Source organism: Pseudorca crassidens, chromosome 6 (assembly GCF_039906515.1).
Source record: "Pseudorca crassidens isolate mPseCra1 chromosome 6, mPseCra1.hap1, whole genome shotgun sequence".
In the NCBI taxonomy this organism is placed as follows: Eukaryota; Metazoa; Chordata; class Mammalia; order Artiodactyla; family Delphinidae; genus Pseudorca; species Pseudorca crassidens.
Window position 1 is genome coordinate 62,948,918 of NC_090301.1, and position 17,626 is coordinate 62,966,543.

General features: G+C 41.1%; 1 protein-coding gene across 3 annotated transcripts in view; it reads left to right on the forward strand.

The window, feature by feature from the left end:
* ABCB11 (ATP binding cassette subfamily B member 11) overlaps positions 1-17,626 on the forward strand; it is an 86,274-nt gene that overhangs the window by 57,433 nt on the left and 11,215 nt on the right. For all 3 annotated transcript variants that reach the window (XM_067741630.1, XM_067741632.1, XM_067741631.1), the window contains exons 18-23: positions 4,842-5,006; positions 10,199-10,303; positions 10,391-10,552; positions 12,765-12,968; positions 14,459-14,700; positions 17,427-17,583. In XM_067741630.1, coding sequence (XP_067597731.1) covers positions 4,842-5,006; positions 10,199-10,303; positions 10,391-10,552; positions 12,765-12,968; positions 14,459-14,700; positions 17,427-17,583 — 1,035 coding nt within the window. The remainder of the gene's footprint in view (positions 1-4,841; positions 5,007-10,198; positions 10,304-10,390; positions 10,553-12,764; positions 12,969-14,458; positions 14,701-17,426; positions 17,584-17,626) is intronic.

Consider the following 17,626-nt stretch of genomic DNA (forward strand, 5'->3'; position numbering starts at 1 on the left):
GGCTTCTCATTGCAGTGGCTTCTCTTGTTGCGGAGCATGGGCTCTAGGCACGCGGGCTTCAGTAGTTGTGGCACGTGGGCTCAGTAGTTGTGGCACGTGGGCTATAGAGCGCAGGCTCACTAGTTGTGGCACACAGGCTTAGTTGCTCCGCAGCATGTGGGATCTTCCCGGACCAGAACTCGAACCCGTGTCCCCTGCATTAGCAGGCAGATTCTTAACCACTGTGCCACCAGGGTAGTCCCAATAATATTCAATTTTTGCATTTTAATTTTTTCCCCCTATTTCTGGGTAAATACTCGACAATAAAAGCAAGAGCATTAGGAAGGAAGGAAAAGAAAATTCAATTTTGTTGAAGCTGGTAGATGGCTCAGCATTGTTACAGAGAACAATCAGATTTCCTGGAGGTCTGAAGATCATGTTCCCAGAGTTCTCATGAGGCAGGGAAAACTCCGAAGGGAGATATTTAAATAAATGGAAACCTAAATCAAATATAGAGATTAGTTTTAGAGAAACAAAAATGTTCCATAACCCAGTGTAATTTTATTAAGTTGACATTCTGATTTCTCTCTCTAGTTAAGGAAGGAAAAGGAAGAAAGGAAGAAAGTGACAGGGACACCAATGCGATTTTGCTAAAGCTTGAAGCGAATAAAGGTCTTATGCTTATATTAATACTGCTCATTTGTAGGATAATTATATTAGAATCTTTTTGTTTTAAAAATTAAGTATCTTTTAAAAGTAAACAACAGAATCAGGGTTAATAAAATTTAATCCTGTTTGGTTAAAGTATGGACTTTCTCATCCAAGTACATTTTAAAGTTTTTTAATAGTTAACTAAATTCTGTAAGATTAAGCACTGGCAAAATTTTTTTTTTTTTTCTTATTTTGATGAAGAAGCTCTAAACTGACCTTCTGTTAATGGGGAGATGTTATACCTTCTGTGGCAGTGCAAAAGTTTTACTTATATAAAGGAGGTATCTCCACCTTGTGGTCTCTTAGAGTTTTGACTCCAAAAACTTCAGGAAATGGTTTTAAAAGTCTGTCCTTCCAAACTCTGAGTGGGGTGTCTGACCCAACATCTCATAGTTAGCTGGTGACAGAGCCATGACTACAGCCTGTTTTCTCTTCCTCTCCAAGCTATACTCATGGCTCTCATAAATGGAGTCAGATCTTAGTTACAATGCTGACAACATTAAGAGTAGGATTAGGGGAAACCTGCAGGCTAGAGGTTCCAGTCTCTGATATCTAGGCATCTCTTTTAGGGAAACTAAAAAGGTAGAATATATAGGAGATTGAGTCAAGGTCAAATATTAGAAATCCATAGCTTCATCACAGCTAATTTGGAGACAGGGTTTAGGCAATGGTTGAGAGATAGGGCAGAGGATCTATAAAAATGACTATCAGTTTTTGGTTATTTGGAGAGTCCCTGCTTCTTGGTCATAGTTACCATTTCCTATCATCATATCTTAAAGTCGTTATCGAGGCAGGAGACCCCTATGGATTGGCATGACAAAGTCAATGTAACAAAGTATAGAAATCGGGACATAAGATTTAAGTAGGAAGTTATATTTTCACCTGACCTACACAAGGAGATGGAAGGAAGGAAGCTGGAAAAAGCTCATTGTCTAGCATTGTACCATCTACATTGTAAGTGAGTGATCAGTGTTTTTTAAATAAATGTTTTGTTGCATGTATGCGCCACGGGCATAAAAGCTTCATTCATTCTTTCATCCAATAAACACTGATTGCACACCTATCACGTGCCAGGTATTGTGTTAGGGATGCAAAGATGAACAAGAGCCACTGTCCTTCTCCCTGCACTGGAGCTGCTAGCAGGATCCTGCCTGACATATGATAAATAAATGAGCACTGTGCAACTTGACATTGACACAATAGAGGCAGGAACCCTGCAGTGAGGAGGCATATATAAACTTTTATAATTGTATCTCTCTGTGAGTTACTGGTTTGCTCTCTCTCTCTCTCTCTATATATATATATATATATATAAAATCTTTAGCTTTTTAGCTTTTTTTAGATGAGTAAATTCATCTTTAGCTTTGCAAAATCCCAGAGGTAAAAACCCTTCTGTACATAGTGACTTTAATTTTCTTTTATTCTTCTACTGTCTTTTAGCAATATTAAATAAAAGTCAATCAAAAGTCAATTACTCAGGGACAGATTTCCTATTTTTGCATCATTCAGTCTTAATAGCCTCATCTTTTTGGGAGTTGGGGCATAGTTTCCTTTAAAGTCAAATTTTTAATGAAAGGGGAAAAAAGAAAATTATTCAAATTAATTAAATTTTGCTTCCTGTTAGCCTATCTTGGAATGTTAACTACTGGACAAAAGGTACTTCATACTGCTTTTAGATGTCTTTGGTTTTGTTGTTAAGGTTTAGGGATACCTTCAGATATCAGAAGAACAGGGAGATTTGTATCATGTCAGACTGTGGGTGGACCACCCTGTGGGACAGTGGTTCCAGGAAATATTGGAGTTTAATGCCCCTAGATGGTATAGCACAGCTGACACTTTCAAAACGTTCAAACATGGCACCCCAAACATTTAGTTCTGGAAGGAGTTTTGGAGATTGTGTACTGCTGAGGACCTCAAAAAATGGGCTTTGTCATCAGAATTACCTGAGGAGTATTTTTTAAAACACAAATTCACACTTAGGCTTCCTAAAATAGAATTTCTGTTGATGGGACCCAGGTGTCTGTAATTTTAATCTTCGACCCACATGAGTCTGGTAAGCATCCAGAACTGGACACCAACCACTGTTTAGAACTGTAAAGGGTCTGATATCTTGCTCTATTGCAAGCTATAGCCTGACCCAATTTCATGGATGCTGGCAGAATACACAAGAGCTCTGCGTCAGAGACAAACGACCTTTTACTCAGAGCACAAGCAGGAGCCAGAGTAGAGCATTTGCACTAGTTCCCCAGCCCAACCCCACTTCCCGTTAAGTTGATGCAAAGAGAGCCAGATGATACCAGCAAATGAACGGGGAGAGGAATCCTGGGCTTGAGGAACCTGATGTTTTTATAATGGGCAATAAGCACATCTGTCCTTTTCTTGGGATGGAGACACTACCTCTGTCCTCCAAGGCTATTTGCTGTACAAATTTCCTTGAAGAGATAGCCTGAACAAAGGAAGTCAATGCCTCTTTTCACAAGATGTGCAGAATCATGAGAGACCCATAGAGAATTGTCTTCCCCATGTAACTTTCCTTTCGAGGAGGAGGTAACTGAGCCTCAGAGAGTTAAAGAACTCAGTGATATATTCCATGAGTGGCCATATGAGGCTCATCCAAGAACCCCATTCTTTCTACACCTGTTTCCCTCATGCTTTCCCAGCCACCTGTCTTCCTCTCTGCATTGATTTCCTAGAGTTTAGTAAGACGTCAGAGATGAAATCATTGAAGGATTTGCTGCATGAGTGAGTAGTAATGACAAGTGCAACTGTTGAGGGCAGGCCAAGAGAGAACTTGAGACGGAGGCATTGACAAATCTATCACCAGCTGAGCTGCCTTCGTCCATCCTATTTGGCTTGCAACTAGAATGAGAGGGACACCAGCCTTTTATTTCAATTGACTTGGTAATGTAGACTTTGACTTTGGAAGCAAAAGGATAGTATTTGAAGTTCCTTGCTGTCTTCTGTTCCTGGCATTCAGCTCCCTAAGGGGTAAATGCGTATTAATGAAAGAGAGCACTAATAGTTTTGTAGTCAATTTGCTGTAGACATTTTTAGTATATTTTAATAGAAAAAGTAAAAAATAAACCAATACAGATCTATATACGTCACCTAAAAGCCTTTCTCAAACAAAGTGGGCAATAAATTTAACAGATTATTGAATAATGGGCCTAAAGACCAAGCACTGAACAATATCTATAACAAGGAAAAATGATGGTAAAAACGATGATGTTCTGAATATATTTGCCTTTAAGAGGATAAAAATTTGCTAGCTCTGACACTTTAATGGCAACTAAAGAAATTGGAGGGGCTTCCCTGGTGGTGCAGTGGTTGAGAGTCCGCCTGCCGATGCAGGAGACACGGGTTCGTGTCCTGGTCCGGGAAGATCCCACATGCCGCGGAGCGGCTGGGCCCATGAGCCATGGCCGCTGAGCCTGCGCGTCCGGAGCCTGTGCTCCACAACGGGAGAGGCCACAACAGTGAGAGGCCCGCGTACCGAAAAAAAAAAAAAAAGAAATTGGAATAGGGAAATTTTGAAATAGTTTTTACTCCTTGTGAAGAAAACGCAGAATTTAGAAATCCAAATTGATTACCATTTACTTCTGGGCATTAATTAAGGAAAACCTTAGAGAAAACATGCAATTGATAACCGTCGACACCACTTAATACATTTTTAAAATTATTTTGCCTTGTTTAGATACACTGGCCTGCCTTAGAGCTTTAGCCAGTTACAAGATTTTAGAGCTTTGACATTTATGAAGGACATATCTTGAAAATTTCACAAGTCCTCAAATATGTAAATACCACTATAGCACAAAAACTTTTTAAAATTGGGGGGTTATTTTTCTTACAGATCCAACATATTTATTACTCCCCAAGAGTTAATACCTATGCAATTGTGAAATGAGAACTACGAGCTCACCTTCAGATGAGCAGACACTCTAAGATCTATCCCATCCAAGTCACAGCATGGTGGCAAGCAATTCAGAAAGATTTTTCACAAAATAACGAATCACTTCGTCTCATAGATCTTTAACACCACTCATAACCAATCAAACCATGACTCAAATCTGTGAATGCCAAAGGGTCTGCTGTATAACAAAAGAGGATATGCAGAAATTTAGATGATTAATGTAACTCCCTCTTCCCTCAAGGACAAGAACATTCCTGTGGAAGAAGAAATTGAACCTGCCCCAGTTAGGAGGATTCTGAAAGTTAATGCTCCAGAATGGCCCTACATGCTGGTAGGGGCTGTGGGCGCAGCTGTCAATGGGACAGTCACACCCTTCTATGCCTTCTTCTTCAGCCAGATTCTTGGGGTAAGCAAACAGCTGGACCAGCTTTATTCTCCTCCTGCCTTTGGTTTGTCTATCAGTGGATATTGTCGTTTTTGATAGGTTGGCTCTTTGTTGTAATGGACTTAGCTCTTTTTTATTTTTAAGCTTTTTTTTAGCTCTTTTTTCTCATCTCTAAAGGATTAAAAATGTCTCGAGTCTCCATCACACAGGAGGCAAGAAGGTGAAGCTGCCCTGTTGGAGGGCAGCACCCTCCAACAGGCATCGTGTCTGTAAAAACAACAGCACTATGGCTGCAAATTTAGTGTCAAAAGAGGGCAGTTTACCTATATGCAAACCAAATCAGAATGCAAAGCAGGTTGGTTGAATAATACAAAAAGATTGGGGGGCCATTTTGATCTTGCTGAACAGCTGAGGTACAAAGTTTGACTTGTAATGGCAGGTGTTCATGCATGTTGTATTATGCTCTTCTCTTCCGCTGGTTGCACCATTGAAATGGGGAGGTGGGGAGAAAACAGGAAAAGGAAGAGAGAAGTAAAATAAGGCATGGATAAAGGATAAGCTTATTTCAGTTTCTCACCTCCTAGGAGTTTTGATATTCTCCATCTGACTTCATTGTTATAATACAATAATAATAATGACTACAAACAATAATTAGGCGCTATCTAAGAACTTGGTATACGATAGTTCACTAAACTTTTCTAATAACCACCTGTGGTAGGTATCCTTATTGTTCCCATTTGACAAAGGAGCAAACCAAGGCGTAAAGAACTTAGGGGAGTGAGTGGTGGATCTGGATTTAAATCCAGGCAGTGTGACTGCAGAGCCAAGTTCCAATAAAACCTTATCATTGCAAAATTAGTTCTCAATAATGCTATCACATCTTCTTAGTTGAAATTTACACACACACAAATCCTGTGAGATCAACAAGGCGGCAAACCTAGAATCTAGACAACTGTAACAACTTGTTCAAGGTGACACAGGGTCACATTGGGCGATGGGACCAGGACTAGCACCAGCTTTTTTGAAGGATTTGTGAGAGTCCTAAGTTTTAGTTTCCTCCTCTGCTGTTCTTTCTCTCTTGCGGTCTCTCTGGCAGAGTTCCTGACCAGAAGTTAAGTCCCCTCAGGCATGAGGTGTATAGAAAGACTTGTATAGTCCACAAGCAAGATCAAATCAATCCTATAGGGATTCCCTGGTGGCACAGTGGTTGAGAGTCCGCCTGCCGATGCGGGGGACGTGGGTTCGTGCCCCAGTCCGGGAAGATCCCACATGCCGCGGAGTGGCTGGGCCCGTGAGCAATGGCCTCTGAGCCTGCACGTCCAGAGCCTGTGCTCTGTAACGGGAGAGGCCACAACAGTGAGAGGCCCGCATACCGCAAAAAAAAAAAAAAATCAATCCTATAGGGATGGCCTCAGCCACCGCTTCAATGTTCACACTGCCCCCTTGTGTTAAGTGAGGAAATCATCAGAAAGGTAGGAAATTGGAAACACAGGGGCCAACTCTGGTGAACTGAATTTCTGGTTATGCTGAAAATATTTTAATAATTAATTTATATTCATTAATATCTAGTAAATGCCATACCCTAAACATAATAGAAATGTTCTTTTATTCACTCAATAGGTATTTGTTGGTTATCTCCCCTAGATTAGGGACTTGGGAGCACAGTGTCAGTCAGGGTGCCTTCCCTAATGCAGTTTCCAGTCTATGAGGAAGACAGACATTAAACCAAAAAATCCACTCATCAGGGCTTCCCTGGTGGCGCAGTGGTTGAGAGTCCGCCTGCCAATGCGGGGATACGGGTTCGTGCCCCGGTCCGAGAAGATCCCACATGTCGCGGAGTGGCTGGGCCCGTAAGCCGTGGCCGCTGAGCCTGCGTGTCCGGAGCCTGTGCTCTGCAACGGGCGAGGCCACAACAGTGAGAGGCCCGCATACCGCAAAAAAAAAAAAAAAAAAATCCACTCATCATTCATCAAATATTTACGCATCACTTACTGTTTTCCAGACACTGTTGCTGGTATTAGGAGGAGCAAGAAAACCAGAGCCCTCCTGCTCTCATAAAGCTGACATTCTACCAGGGACAGGCTCTGGAAATGCATTCAACTGAGCAGTGATGCAGATGTAGAGCGTGTAGGGGGTGGCACTGAATCTGTTAAGACCCAAGACTATGCCCTATATGTTCACTTTTAAAATAATTCCAGGATGCCAACTTCTTTGCTGATCATCTCTTTCTCTCTTATAAATGCAAAGTATGGAATGCATTCACTCAACTTCACCCAAACCCTGTGTATGAACTGCTTTGGGAAGAGTCCTGGGTTCCCTGCCAGGAGACTTTTTTTCTGCCCTGGGGTCACATCATGCCACTTCTCTGGGTCTCAGTTTCCTTAACTATAAAAGGAAGGATTGGCAAAGATGATCTGTAAGATAACTTCCAGCTCTAGTGGTCTATGAAATGGCCAAGTCAAAAAAAATTTGATGATCCAGTTATAACCCCTGCCCTTGGTTATTGGTGGTGAGAATATTCTCTGTGATTCTTCTGGTCACAACCAGGAAATCCTAGCCTGAGCAATTCAGCTTTTCACTTAAGGACCGAAGGATCAGAGTAGCAGGATCTAGTTGGTGAAATCCAAAATCTGCTCATCATTAAGGCTCTCACAGGGTTATATTTGCTAAGAGGATAAAGCTTTACTATTTTTCTTCTTTGATAAAGAAGGTTGTTTTTGTGTGCCTCTTAGCATAATTATCACATATTCATCAGTGGGTTCATGATGCTTTCTTTCATCTCGTAGGGTATAATCATGAGTCAGATAATAGTCTGGTTTTAATTGCACTGTTTTCATTCTGACATATCTAAAGGGCACAATATTCACAGTTGGTACTGAGACCACAGTTTGGAACAAGGACCCAGCAAATGATTGGGCGTTAGGGGCCTGGTTGCTAATCTAGCGAAGCCTCAATGTACACGTAAAGCATAATTTCTCTGGTGCACTTTCCCTGGGTTTATTTGACTTGGAAAAGGTGCCAGGTGTTCCAAGCACTGCAGTTTGGACATAGCGTGCTGGAGAAAAGCATGAACGCTGGAGTCAGCCAGCCCTGGGCTTGCCGCAGGTCTCTGCTCTGTGCTGTCTGCATGCATCTGGGCAAGTGGTTTCCCCTTGATGAGTCTTAGCTTCCTTATCTATAATATAGGGCGAGAAAAGCTACCTCACTGGGTTGTTTTAAGAATCCTAATTTAAGGAAATCCTCATTTAAGTTAAAGTAGGTTAAGTAACACATTTGCATCTGGTAAATAGCAAGAGTCTAGAGAATGTTCATTTTCTCCTTAAACAAACTTACCTTTACAAAATGATGTAGATGTGTGCTTGAACTACAGCTAGTCTAAAAACAGAAGAACCGGGGGATGGGCAGCCCTTTGGGTTGCATTTCAGTAAGAATGTACAAAGAACTCATGCAGTAGAATTTGTCAGTGGGGGTGGGGGTGGGGGGGGGGAGGTTACAGACAGCTGATGCCCAATCTTGAATTTAATATTAGCCAAACATTCTTTTTTTAACCCTGAGAAGACGGGTAATATCAAGAGCCAAGAGAGCGTGCCCAGAAGAAAACCACTGCACTGGAATCTGGAAACCAGGCATTTCCTTATCTAATAATAACCACCAGCTAAATGAACTTGGACAAAGGACTCGGTCTTGTGGGCTTTAGTTTCCCATCTATAAAATAAGAGTTAAACTGGCTAACATGCAGTACGATAGTCCATGATTATAATAGGTGACCTTAGAGAGGAATGAGAATTGTGGCATCACTGTGTGGGGTTTATGGGGATTTGTATAGTGATTTTTAAAACCAAACTGAAATATATCTTTAAGTCCTTGTGTTTGTAAACTGTAAAGTAAACTTACATGAGTTATTCCATGGTGGGGTGAATGACTGTGGCATCTTTTGAACCCACTTCATTCATTAAGAATGAATGTATTCTTTATTGCTAAGAACCATAACGGGCCCAAAAGCTCTGTCCTAGAAAGAGTACATCTCATTAACTTAGAACCCCACCCCTACTTTGGAATTTGTGATCGTTTCAACGGGTTACTTCTGCTTTACAAAAAAGGATTTGTTAATGGAGTAGTTTGCAGGAGATTTATTTGGCATATAGCAGGCATTCGGTAAATATTTGTTGAATAAATGGTTTCCTTTGAGCAGCTGCTTTCTGGCATTGTTCTAGTTACTCAAATTAATGCAGAGCAATAAGTAAGGATTTATTGTGCAGCTCTCTAATAAATAGCTTTTCTGAACTCTCACAGTTACCTCACTTCGTCTGAATTAGGAGGGTTTTGATGCACCTAAAATCTATTTCACTGTAGGGGGCGATGTCATTAGAATATGCAGCTATTCTTTCCATTTTCTTATTGCAACAGCGTGGGTCCCAGTCAGTTACTTGAGCATGTGCCTGTAAGTTCAGAATATACTTATGAGTATAGTTTACCACTTATTATAGACTGAAAAAAAACCCCACTCATAATTTCCATAGTTTTTTGAGGGGAATGTTTTCAGCTTCTGGTGATTTAGAAGCAACAATTTCAGCCTCTGATGGATGGAAGCTTTTCTGTCCTAAGACAATTCCAGTCAATGCCTTGATAGCTAGTTGCTTTTTTGTGTGTGTGCCAGCTGCTTTTATAATGATGCTATTATTTGTATATATATATAAGTAATCTATAAAACTAATAATAGGCGAGGTACCTGAGTATGAAAGCCATCTTTATTATTGGGGAAAGACATAGGTCATATTACTTTGAGTTTTGTCCCAGAATAATATTCTCAGATTCTCAAGTAACTTCCCCACTTCTTTCCTTCCTCCTTTCCTTCTTCTTTTCTTCCTTCCTTTCTTTTTTCCTTGCCTTATTATGTAAAGAATTTGAGGCATTTCATCATATTTTTCATCTGTATCAAAGAAAAGCCAATAAAATTGCCTACATCAGGCAAAGAAACGAGACAAAAATTCTGTCAGTCATAACCACTGGGTTTCGTTCACCAGCCTTCCTTCCCCACAGAGAATTAAGTGCACATGTTCATAGTTAACTTTGGTTTAACACTAGTATGTTTAAAGTGAACTGGTTTTTAACCCAAAGCCTAAGAGAAATTTCTCTTAAACATATTTGAATTGATTTCTTTTGCTATTGTTTGTTAATACTAAAGTTACTTCCTTGCTTACTGTCTTGCAAAGATTTTTTCAATTCCTGATAAAGAAGAACAAAGGTCACAGATCCATGGTGTGTGCCTGTTTTTTGTAGCAATAGGCTGTGTATCTTTTTGCACTCAATTTCTGCAGGTAAGGAATTTTATTTTTCAGTAAGCGATTTAGTTATTTTCCCCCTTTTCCTGTTAAAATATCACTAAAGACTCCTTTATGTTTCAGGGATATGCTTTTGCTAAATCCGGGGAACTCCTCACAAAAAGGCTACGTAAATTGGGTTTCAGAGCAATGTTAGGGCAAGACATTGGCTGGTTTGATGACCTCAGAAATAGCCCTGGAGCACTGACAACAAGGCTTGCTACAGATGCTTCTCAAGTTCAAGGGGTAAGCCGTGGTGGAAACCAGGCACGCAGTAACCGGAGTAGACTTTCTTTCCTTTATTCCAATAATCACGTAATTCCAATAACCACGTACATATTTCCTATAAAACAGGAACTCGAGGGAGGATACCCCAGAGCTACACTTTTGCCCATTTCCAAAGTTGACAAACAGCAGCTAAAGCATACTGTCTCCTAGGTAATGCCCAGAATCAGTGTTATGGCATGAATCAAAATCTGTCAGAGTTTTGCATTTCCTGAGTCTAGCAATTGAGAAGAACTTTCCCTCCTTTCTCAGATCGGTTTTTTTTTTAGGCCCAGAGGCTCAGATTCCACAAGACTTAATGGCACCCCCAGAGGGTGTGTGTGTGGAAAAAAGCCTCCTTCCACAGGGGCCCGGCTTGTAAGTTAGTCTTAGGAAAAGAAGCTGTTCTAAGCAGCCCAGCCGGGAACCTGAGGGAAAGACGGGAGATGATTGCTATCTAGAATCCTGACACATTCCAAGGGCTGTCTTTTCTGACTCAGGGAGACTAAGCTGTGGTTTCTAAACCCCAGAACCTGTAGCCTTGTTCAGGAGATTTAAACATGTGAACAAGATGAGGCAACACCTTCATAAAACCAGGCATTTGGGTTAAAGGGATGAGAGTGCAGTTTGCCTCTCAACACCACTGCTCACTTGCCATGAAAATCAGAAAAAGAAAAGTCATGGTTTGCCTGTGAGGCTCTTGGAAGAAAAAACTCACTGGATTGGTAGTGCTGTACTGTATATCTCGACTTCTACCAGTTCAACCAACAGTATGAACCATGATATGGAGAATTTCAAAGGAACGTGGAATCCTCTTTAGAGGAAAAATCCCTGTAAATTTTTCATTTTGATCATTCTACGCTTTTTCTGTTGTATAAATAGAAAATGTGTTTCCCACAGTCATTGGGTCACACCGTACATATTATTTTGTAATCTTTCTTTTTTCTCCTGAAACAATGTGATGTGAGCATATTTTGGTCCTTATATATCCTTCTACAATGAATTTTTAATGAATGCTTAATTCATCATTTTAATATATCATCATTTCTTAAAGAATTCCCCGTTTAGGTCCTCCCTCCCCACATAAGCAATTTATATCATTGTGCATCAAGCTTGTGGCATACCCTTGATTATATTTTTAGTTCTCAAAATATAATCACTGGATCAAAATGTATAATCATTTTGAAAGGTTTTAATATACATTGTCTTACTGCTTAAAGTTTTTACTAATTTTACTCTCAACATTTGAGTATTCTAGTGTCTAGTTCACCTTATTCTTGACCTTAGATTAAATAAATAAGCCATAATCTCATCTCTTCTATTTTTGTAATCTTCAATCTGCAAGGAGCTTTTATAGGTTATTCATTATCACTAGAATTAATCTCACGCTGACTGGTCTAGCTCTGATACCCATGAAATGAGATTAGTCAATACATGAGCTCCCAAGAAGGTGTGAATAAGATGTACTTTTATTAATCCAGCCTTCAAGTCCATTGTGGGGGGGCTCTTTAATTAAAAGACCCTCCCTTTTTAAAGCATAGAACTACCATATGATCAGTAATTCCACTCCTAGGTACATATCCAAAAGAGTTGAAAGCAGTGACCAAACAGATACTTATATACCCATATTCATAGCACCATTATTCATTATGGCCAAAAGGTGAAAACAACCCAAGTTTTCATCAACAGATCAATGGATAAACAAAATATGGTATATACACACAGTGGAATGTTATTCGGCTTTAAAATACATGAAATCCTGATACCTGCGGTAATGTGGATGGATCTTGAAAATATTATGCTTGATAAAATAAGCTAGACACAGAGGGATAAATATTGTATGATTCCACTTATATGTGGTACCTAGAATCGGCAAAGTCGTAGAGATAGAAAATAGAATAGAGGCTAACAGGCGCTGGCTGGGGAGAGGGAGGAAGGGATGTTAAATTGAATGGGTGTAGTTTTTGTTAGGAATGATGAAAAAGTTTTGGGAATAAATGTGATAGTTCCAATTTTGAAGGTATTTGATGCCACTGTCTTGTACATTTAGGAATGGCTAAAATGGTAAACATTGTTATGTCTATTTCATCAAAATAATTTTTTAAAACCTATCTGTTTGCTACAAAATAGCTTTTTCATGATATTTAGTTAGAGACTGTGTGTCTGAAATTGGTTGATCACGTTTGGTTTGCAGGCTGCCGGCTCTCAGATTGGGATGATGGTCAATTCCTTCACTAACATCACCGTGGCCATGATCATCGCCTTCTTCTTTAGCTGGAAGCTAAGCCTGGTCATAGTGTGCTTCTTCCCCTTCCTGGCTTTATCGGGAGCCATACAGACCAAAATGTTGATGGGATTTGCCACTCATGACAAGCAGGCTCTGGAGGTCGCAGGACAGGTAATCTCCCAGACCCACTTTTCAGACTGCTTATGGCTGAGTGGCTGTCAGACTGCTAAGAATGAGGGGTGCAAACAGACTTAAGGAAACTGTCAGCCTACAAACATTCATGGTTAGAAACTTCCCATTAGCCTTTTTCATATATGCTTCTGATGATATGAGATTGAGCAGGTGTGGAGAAATAGTGGGGAAAACACAGAGGGTTACATGTTCAGTTTCCTGTCAAACAGTTATTTTTTATACGTCCCAGTTAGGTGTAGTATTCTCCTTTGCAAGGGAGGATAGTTCACTTTCCTCTTTATTTGGTCTTTTCAGCTTAATGGTTTCTCCAGGTCATGCCAACCACACAGAGAGGAGTTACTATCTTTTTAATGGCACATGCTTTTAACTTTCACACTTCAGTGTCTGCCTGACTTGTGGCAAATGTCTTTCCCAAAGAGAACCATGAGATATACACAGTTTAGGTCTCGAATACACTTAGGCTTTAGCTATGCACTTTTTTTTTTTTTTTTTTTGCGGTACGCGGGCCTCTCACTGCTGTGGCCTCTCCCGTTGCGGAGCACAGGCTCCGGACACGCAGGCTCAGCGGCCATGGCTCACGGGCCCAGCCGCTCCGCAGCATGTGGGATCTTCCCGGACCGGGGCACGAACCCACGTCCCCTGCATCGGCAGAGGGACTCTCAACCACTGCGCCGCCAGGGAAGCCCAGCTATGCACTTTTAAGAGTATGTTCTAATTAAATCTGGTTATCAGAGGTAAATGAAGATATGGTGGCATGGACAGATATCAGGGATAAAGAATCATGCACACACACATATACACACCCTCACCTTTTAACAAATTTACTCTAAACTAGGTTTTTTCTCTTTAAAGAGGGAATGTGAACATCGCCCAAGTAGGCAGAAGCCAAAAGAATTTCGTATGCCGATAATAGGAAGTAGCCCACTTTTGTACCTTTTTTAGGATAGGACCGTAATTCAGAAACAGTGGTTATTTACCTTAGAGTAGGGATTGAAACAAATACAAATTTGTAGTATAGACTAAAAGATAAACTTCATACTCAGTTTTAATCTATCTTATATAGTATTTGGTCATAATTTTTTAAGAAATAGAATCTAATATTTTAGGTTTCTATTATTAAACAATCTTTTTCTCTCAGACACATTTAAAGATACCATTTTGAACATTTCAAATGAATTCACAAAGATAGCCTTGTGTGCCGTTTTTCCCCCTCTTCTCTCTTCCTCAACAAGTAGAGGCAACAAAGCCATGTTAGGATCAAGTAGAACTTGTGTTGAACTGATAGAATGTCTCAGGGTCCAGTCAAATTGATCTCCAGCAACTTCTCTATGTTCCCAGATGATGCCCCCATCTGTGCTGTATACTGCCTTCTGTCATTTGCACCAGATCTAATCCATGTAACGGTTGAAAATGTCATGAAAGCAGTTATCTCTGCTCTTTTATTTCTAAAACTCTTTTTCATTCTTCAGATTACAAACGAAGCCCTCAGTAATATTCGCACTGTGGCTGGGATTGGAAAGGAGAGGCAGTTTATAGAAGTGTTTGAGACTGAACTGGAGAAGCCATACAAGACAGCCATCCGAAAAGCAAATGTTTACGGATTCTGCTTTGGTTTTTCCCAGTGCATTGTGTTTATTGCTAATTCTGCTTCCTACAGATATGGAGGTTACTTAATTCCCAATGAGGGGCTCCATTTCAGCTATGTGTTCAGGTGAGGACTACCTGGCCAGAGTCATAAAAGATCAGCACTCCAGGGAGGAATGGTCTGGTTCTATCCATTAGCTTCTGCTGCTTAAACCATCCCAAACATGGTGTCTTAAACAGCTCAGATTAATATTTCTTAAAGATTCTGTGTGCTGTCAGGGTGGTTCTTCTGGACTGGGCTGACTCAGTCAGGCTTCGGAGTGCCCTTCTTTCTCCACATGGCCTCTTAGCAGCTGAGCTTGTTTTCTTCACATTGTGCTCTCGGAGTTCCAAGTGCAGCAGAAGATTGCAAGACCCAACATGCAAGCATTTGCCAACTCTGCATGCATCACTTTTTCTGATATCTTCTTTGGCCAAAGAAAGTCATACGACCAAGTCCAGATTCAGAGAAAAGAGGAACGGACCCCATCTTTTGATGAGAGGATCCGATAAGTGTTTCTCCTTTACTCTCTCACATGGCTATCACATGGCACTGACACCTGATGGCTGTCCTACAGTTCAGTTTATCCTGACACTATTTACCTGGAGATAGTGTTGGGTCCTCCCACAGGTTAAGGGCTCAGTCCTACAAGACTGCCCCTCCCCCAACCCTCCACACCAAAGCAAGTCCAGGTCATCACCTGTGCTTCTGACCAACAAGCTGTAGACCCAAGGTTCCCATGACCTCATCCTCAGCTTTGATTAATATGCTAGAGCGGCTCACAGAACTCAGAGGAACATGTACTTACTAGATTACCAGTTTATTACAAAAGGATACAACTCAGGAACAGCCAGATGGAAGAGATGCATAGAGTGTGGTATGTGGGAAGGGCTTGGAGTTTTCATACCCTCCCCAGGAATGCCACTCTCCTCAAATCTCCACGTGCTCACCAGCCCAGAAGCTCTTTGCACCCTGTCTTTTGGGTTTTTATGGAGACTCCATCACGTAGACCTGACTACTTAAATCATTGACCATTGTCGATTGAACTCAATCTCCAGCCTCTCCCCTCCCCTGAGGTTGGGGAAGGGACTGAAGTTCCACCCCTCTAATCGCATGGTTGGCTCTCCAGGCAACCAGGCCCCATCCTTAGGTTATCTAGAGTTTTTACCAAAGTCACTTCATTAACAAAAGACACCTCAGTCCTCTCAAAACTTGGGAAATTCCAAGGGTTTAGGAGTCTGTGCCAGGAACTGACAAAAGACCAATATAGTTTTCTTATCATAAGTCACAATATCACAGAGGAATAAAAAAATCATATTGCAAAAGGGTGTATACAGAGTAATAGGACAAATTAAGCATTTTCACAATCTACCATACTGGTTAATGCTGAGAAAATCTAAAGTGCTTGAATAAGATGGTTCCTAGAACTACCTTATTTGAGCTCTACTTCTTGTAAAGAAGGCACATGTCTAGCTGACTCTTCCTAGGTAGAGACAGCAAAGACTAGTCAGGGGGATTTTGTTCTTTTGTTTATAGCTGGAGTCTGCTCTTCTAATAAGTTTAGCTTTGAGTCCAGTTTCTCACATTTCCAGACACCTAAGTGTGTCAGGGTACCAAGGGACTGGGTGCACATGCATATGGGTGTGGCATGATGGGGCAGGGGACCTTGAAAAATGCGGGGGAGACGGTCTGAGAAAGCCTTGGAGGGCATTAGGAAAATCAGCCCTAAAAGAAATCTCTTCTCCAGCCACGAGTTCTGTCTGCTCGCCCTCTATCTTCTTCTAGAAATACAGAAGAAATTTTTTTCTCCTGCCCCACTATGCCCACCTCAACCAGGAAAGTCTCCTTTCTAAATTTTTGCATATGTAGAGCTACTAACCCCAAATCAGAAATCACAAACTCTTGACTTGTTTAGTTTATGTAAGACTTTTGAAGAATTATTTGCCAACGTGTAAAAATTGGGACACTGCAGAAAGCTCCCAATTTCTGGCTTCTCTTTAAAAAATGAAAGATGACCTTCCATCATTTCCTATTTTATTCCGGGTGCTTGTCATAGCTTTAAGTTTTGGACTGGGCTCCTAGAGATGTCTGGCTTTGCCAGTCTGGCCTAAAACAATTTCTGCTTATGAACTGAGCAGTAAAACACACAGAGACACCCCACACCACCCCACCCACACTGAGGCAGGCCCTATGGTGCATTGCAGTGCAGGTGGACAACTTCGGGGGGCGCCCCTCGCAGCATGGTCTATAGAGCAAAAGGGCTATCTCTTATCACGTTTATCATTCATTTATTTATTCACTTATTTGCTCGTTAATTATGCACACATTGAGGCTGGGACAAGTAGAAGGATACAGGCAATTGCATCATGTTGTCTGAAGCATGAATTACATGCTTGCTTGGTACAGAATTGGTGCTTATATCGCCAATAATTGTCTTTTACACATTAATCATAGATTCATAGAATGTTAACATTGTAAAAATGCAACCCAATCCAGTGATCTTTCAACCTCCCTCTTTTTTTTTTTCTAAGAAGTCTTTTTTCCTCAAACAAATTTTTTTAAAAATGCTGTTGTAGTTGAAGCAGGGTTTGGAGATCTGAGCCCCCTTTGTTCAATCCTCCCCTCACCCTTTCTTCTTAGAACACAATTTGAAAAAGGCTAATCTCTCCAATCTCCCATTCCCAGACAAGTCTAAAGAGACCTGCTCAAGGCTGCTCGGTCCTTTCCAGGGCTAGACCCCCAAACTCCTGCCTCTTAGGCCGTGACACCAACCACACCGCGCCCTTTCTACCTGGGTGTCTGTCCAACTACAGGGTGATCTCTTCAGTTGTACTGAGTGCGACAGCTCTTGGGAGAGCCTTCTCTTATACCCCAAGTTATGCCAAAGCTAAAATCTCAGCCGCACGCTTTTTCCAACTGCTGGACCGACAACCCACAATCAAGGTGTATAGTAGTGCGGGTGAAAGATGGGTAAGTATAGGGGGTAAGAGGGTAGTGGGGGAGGCTTGTGCTT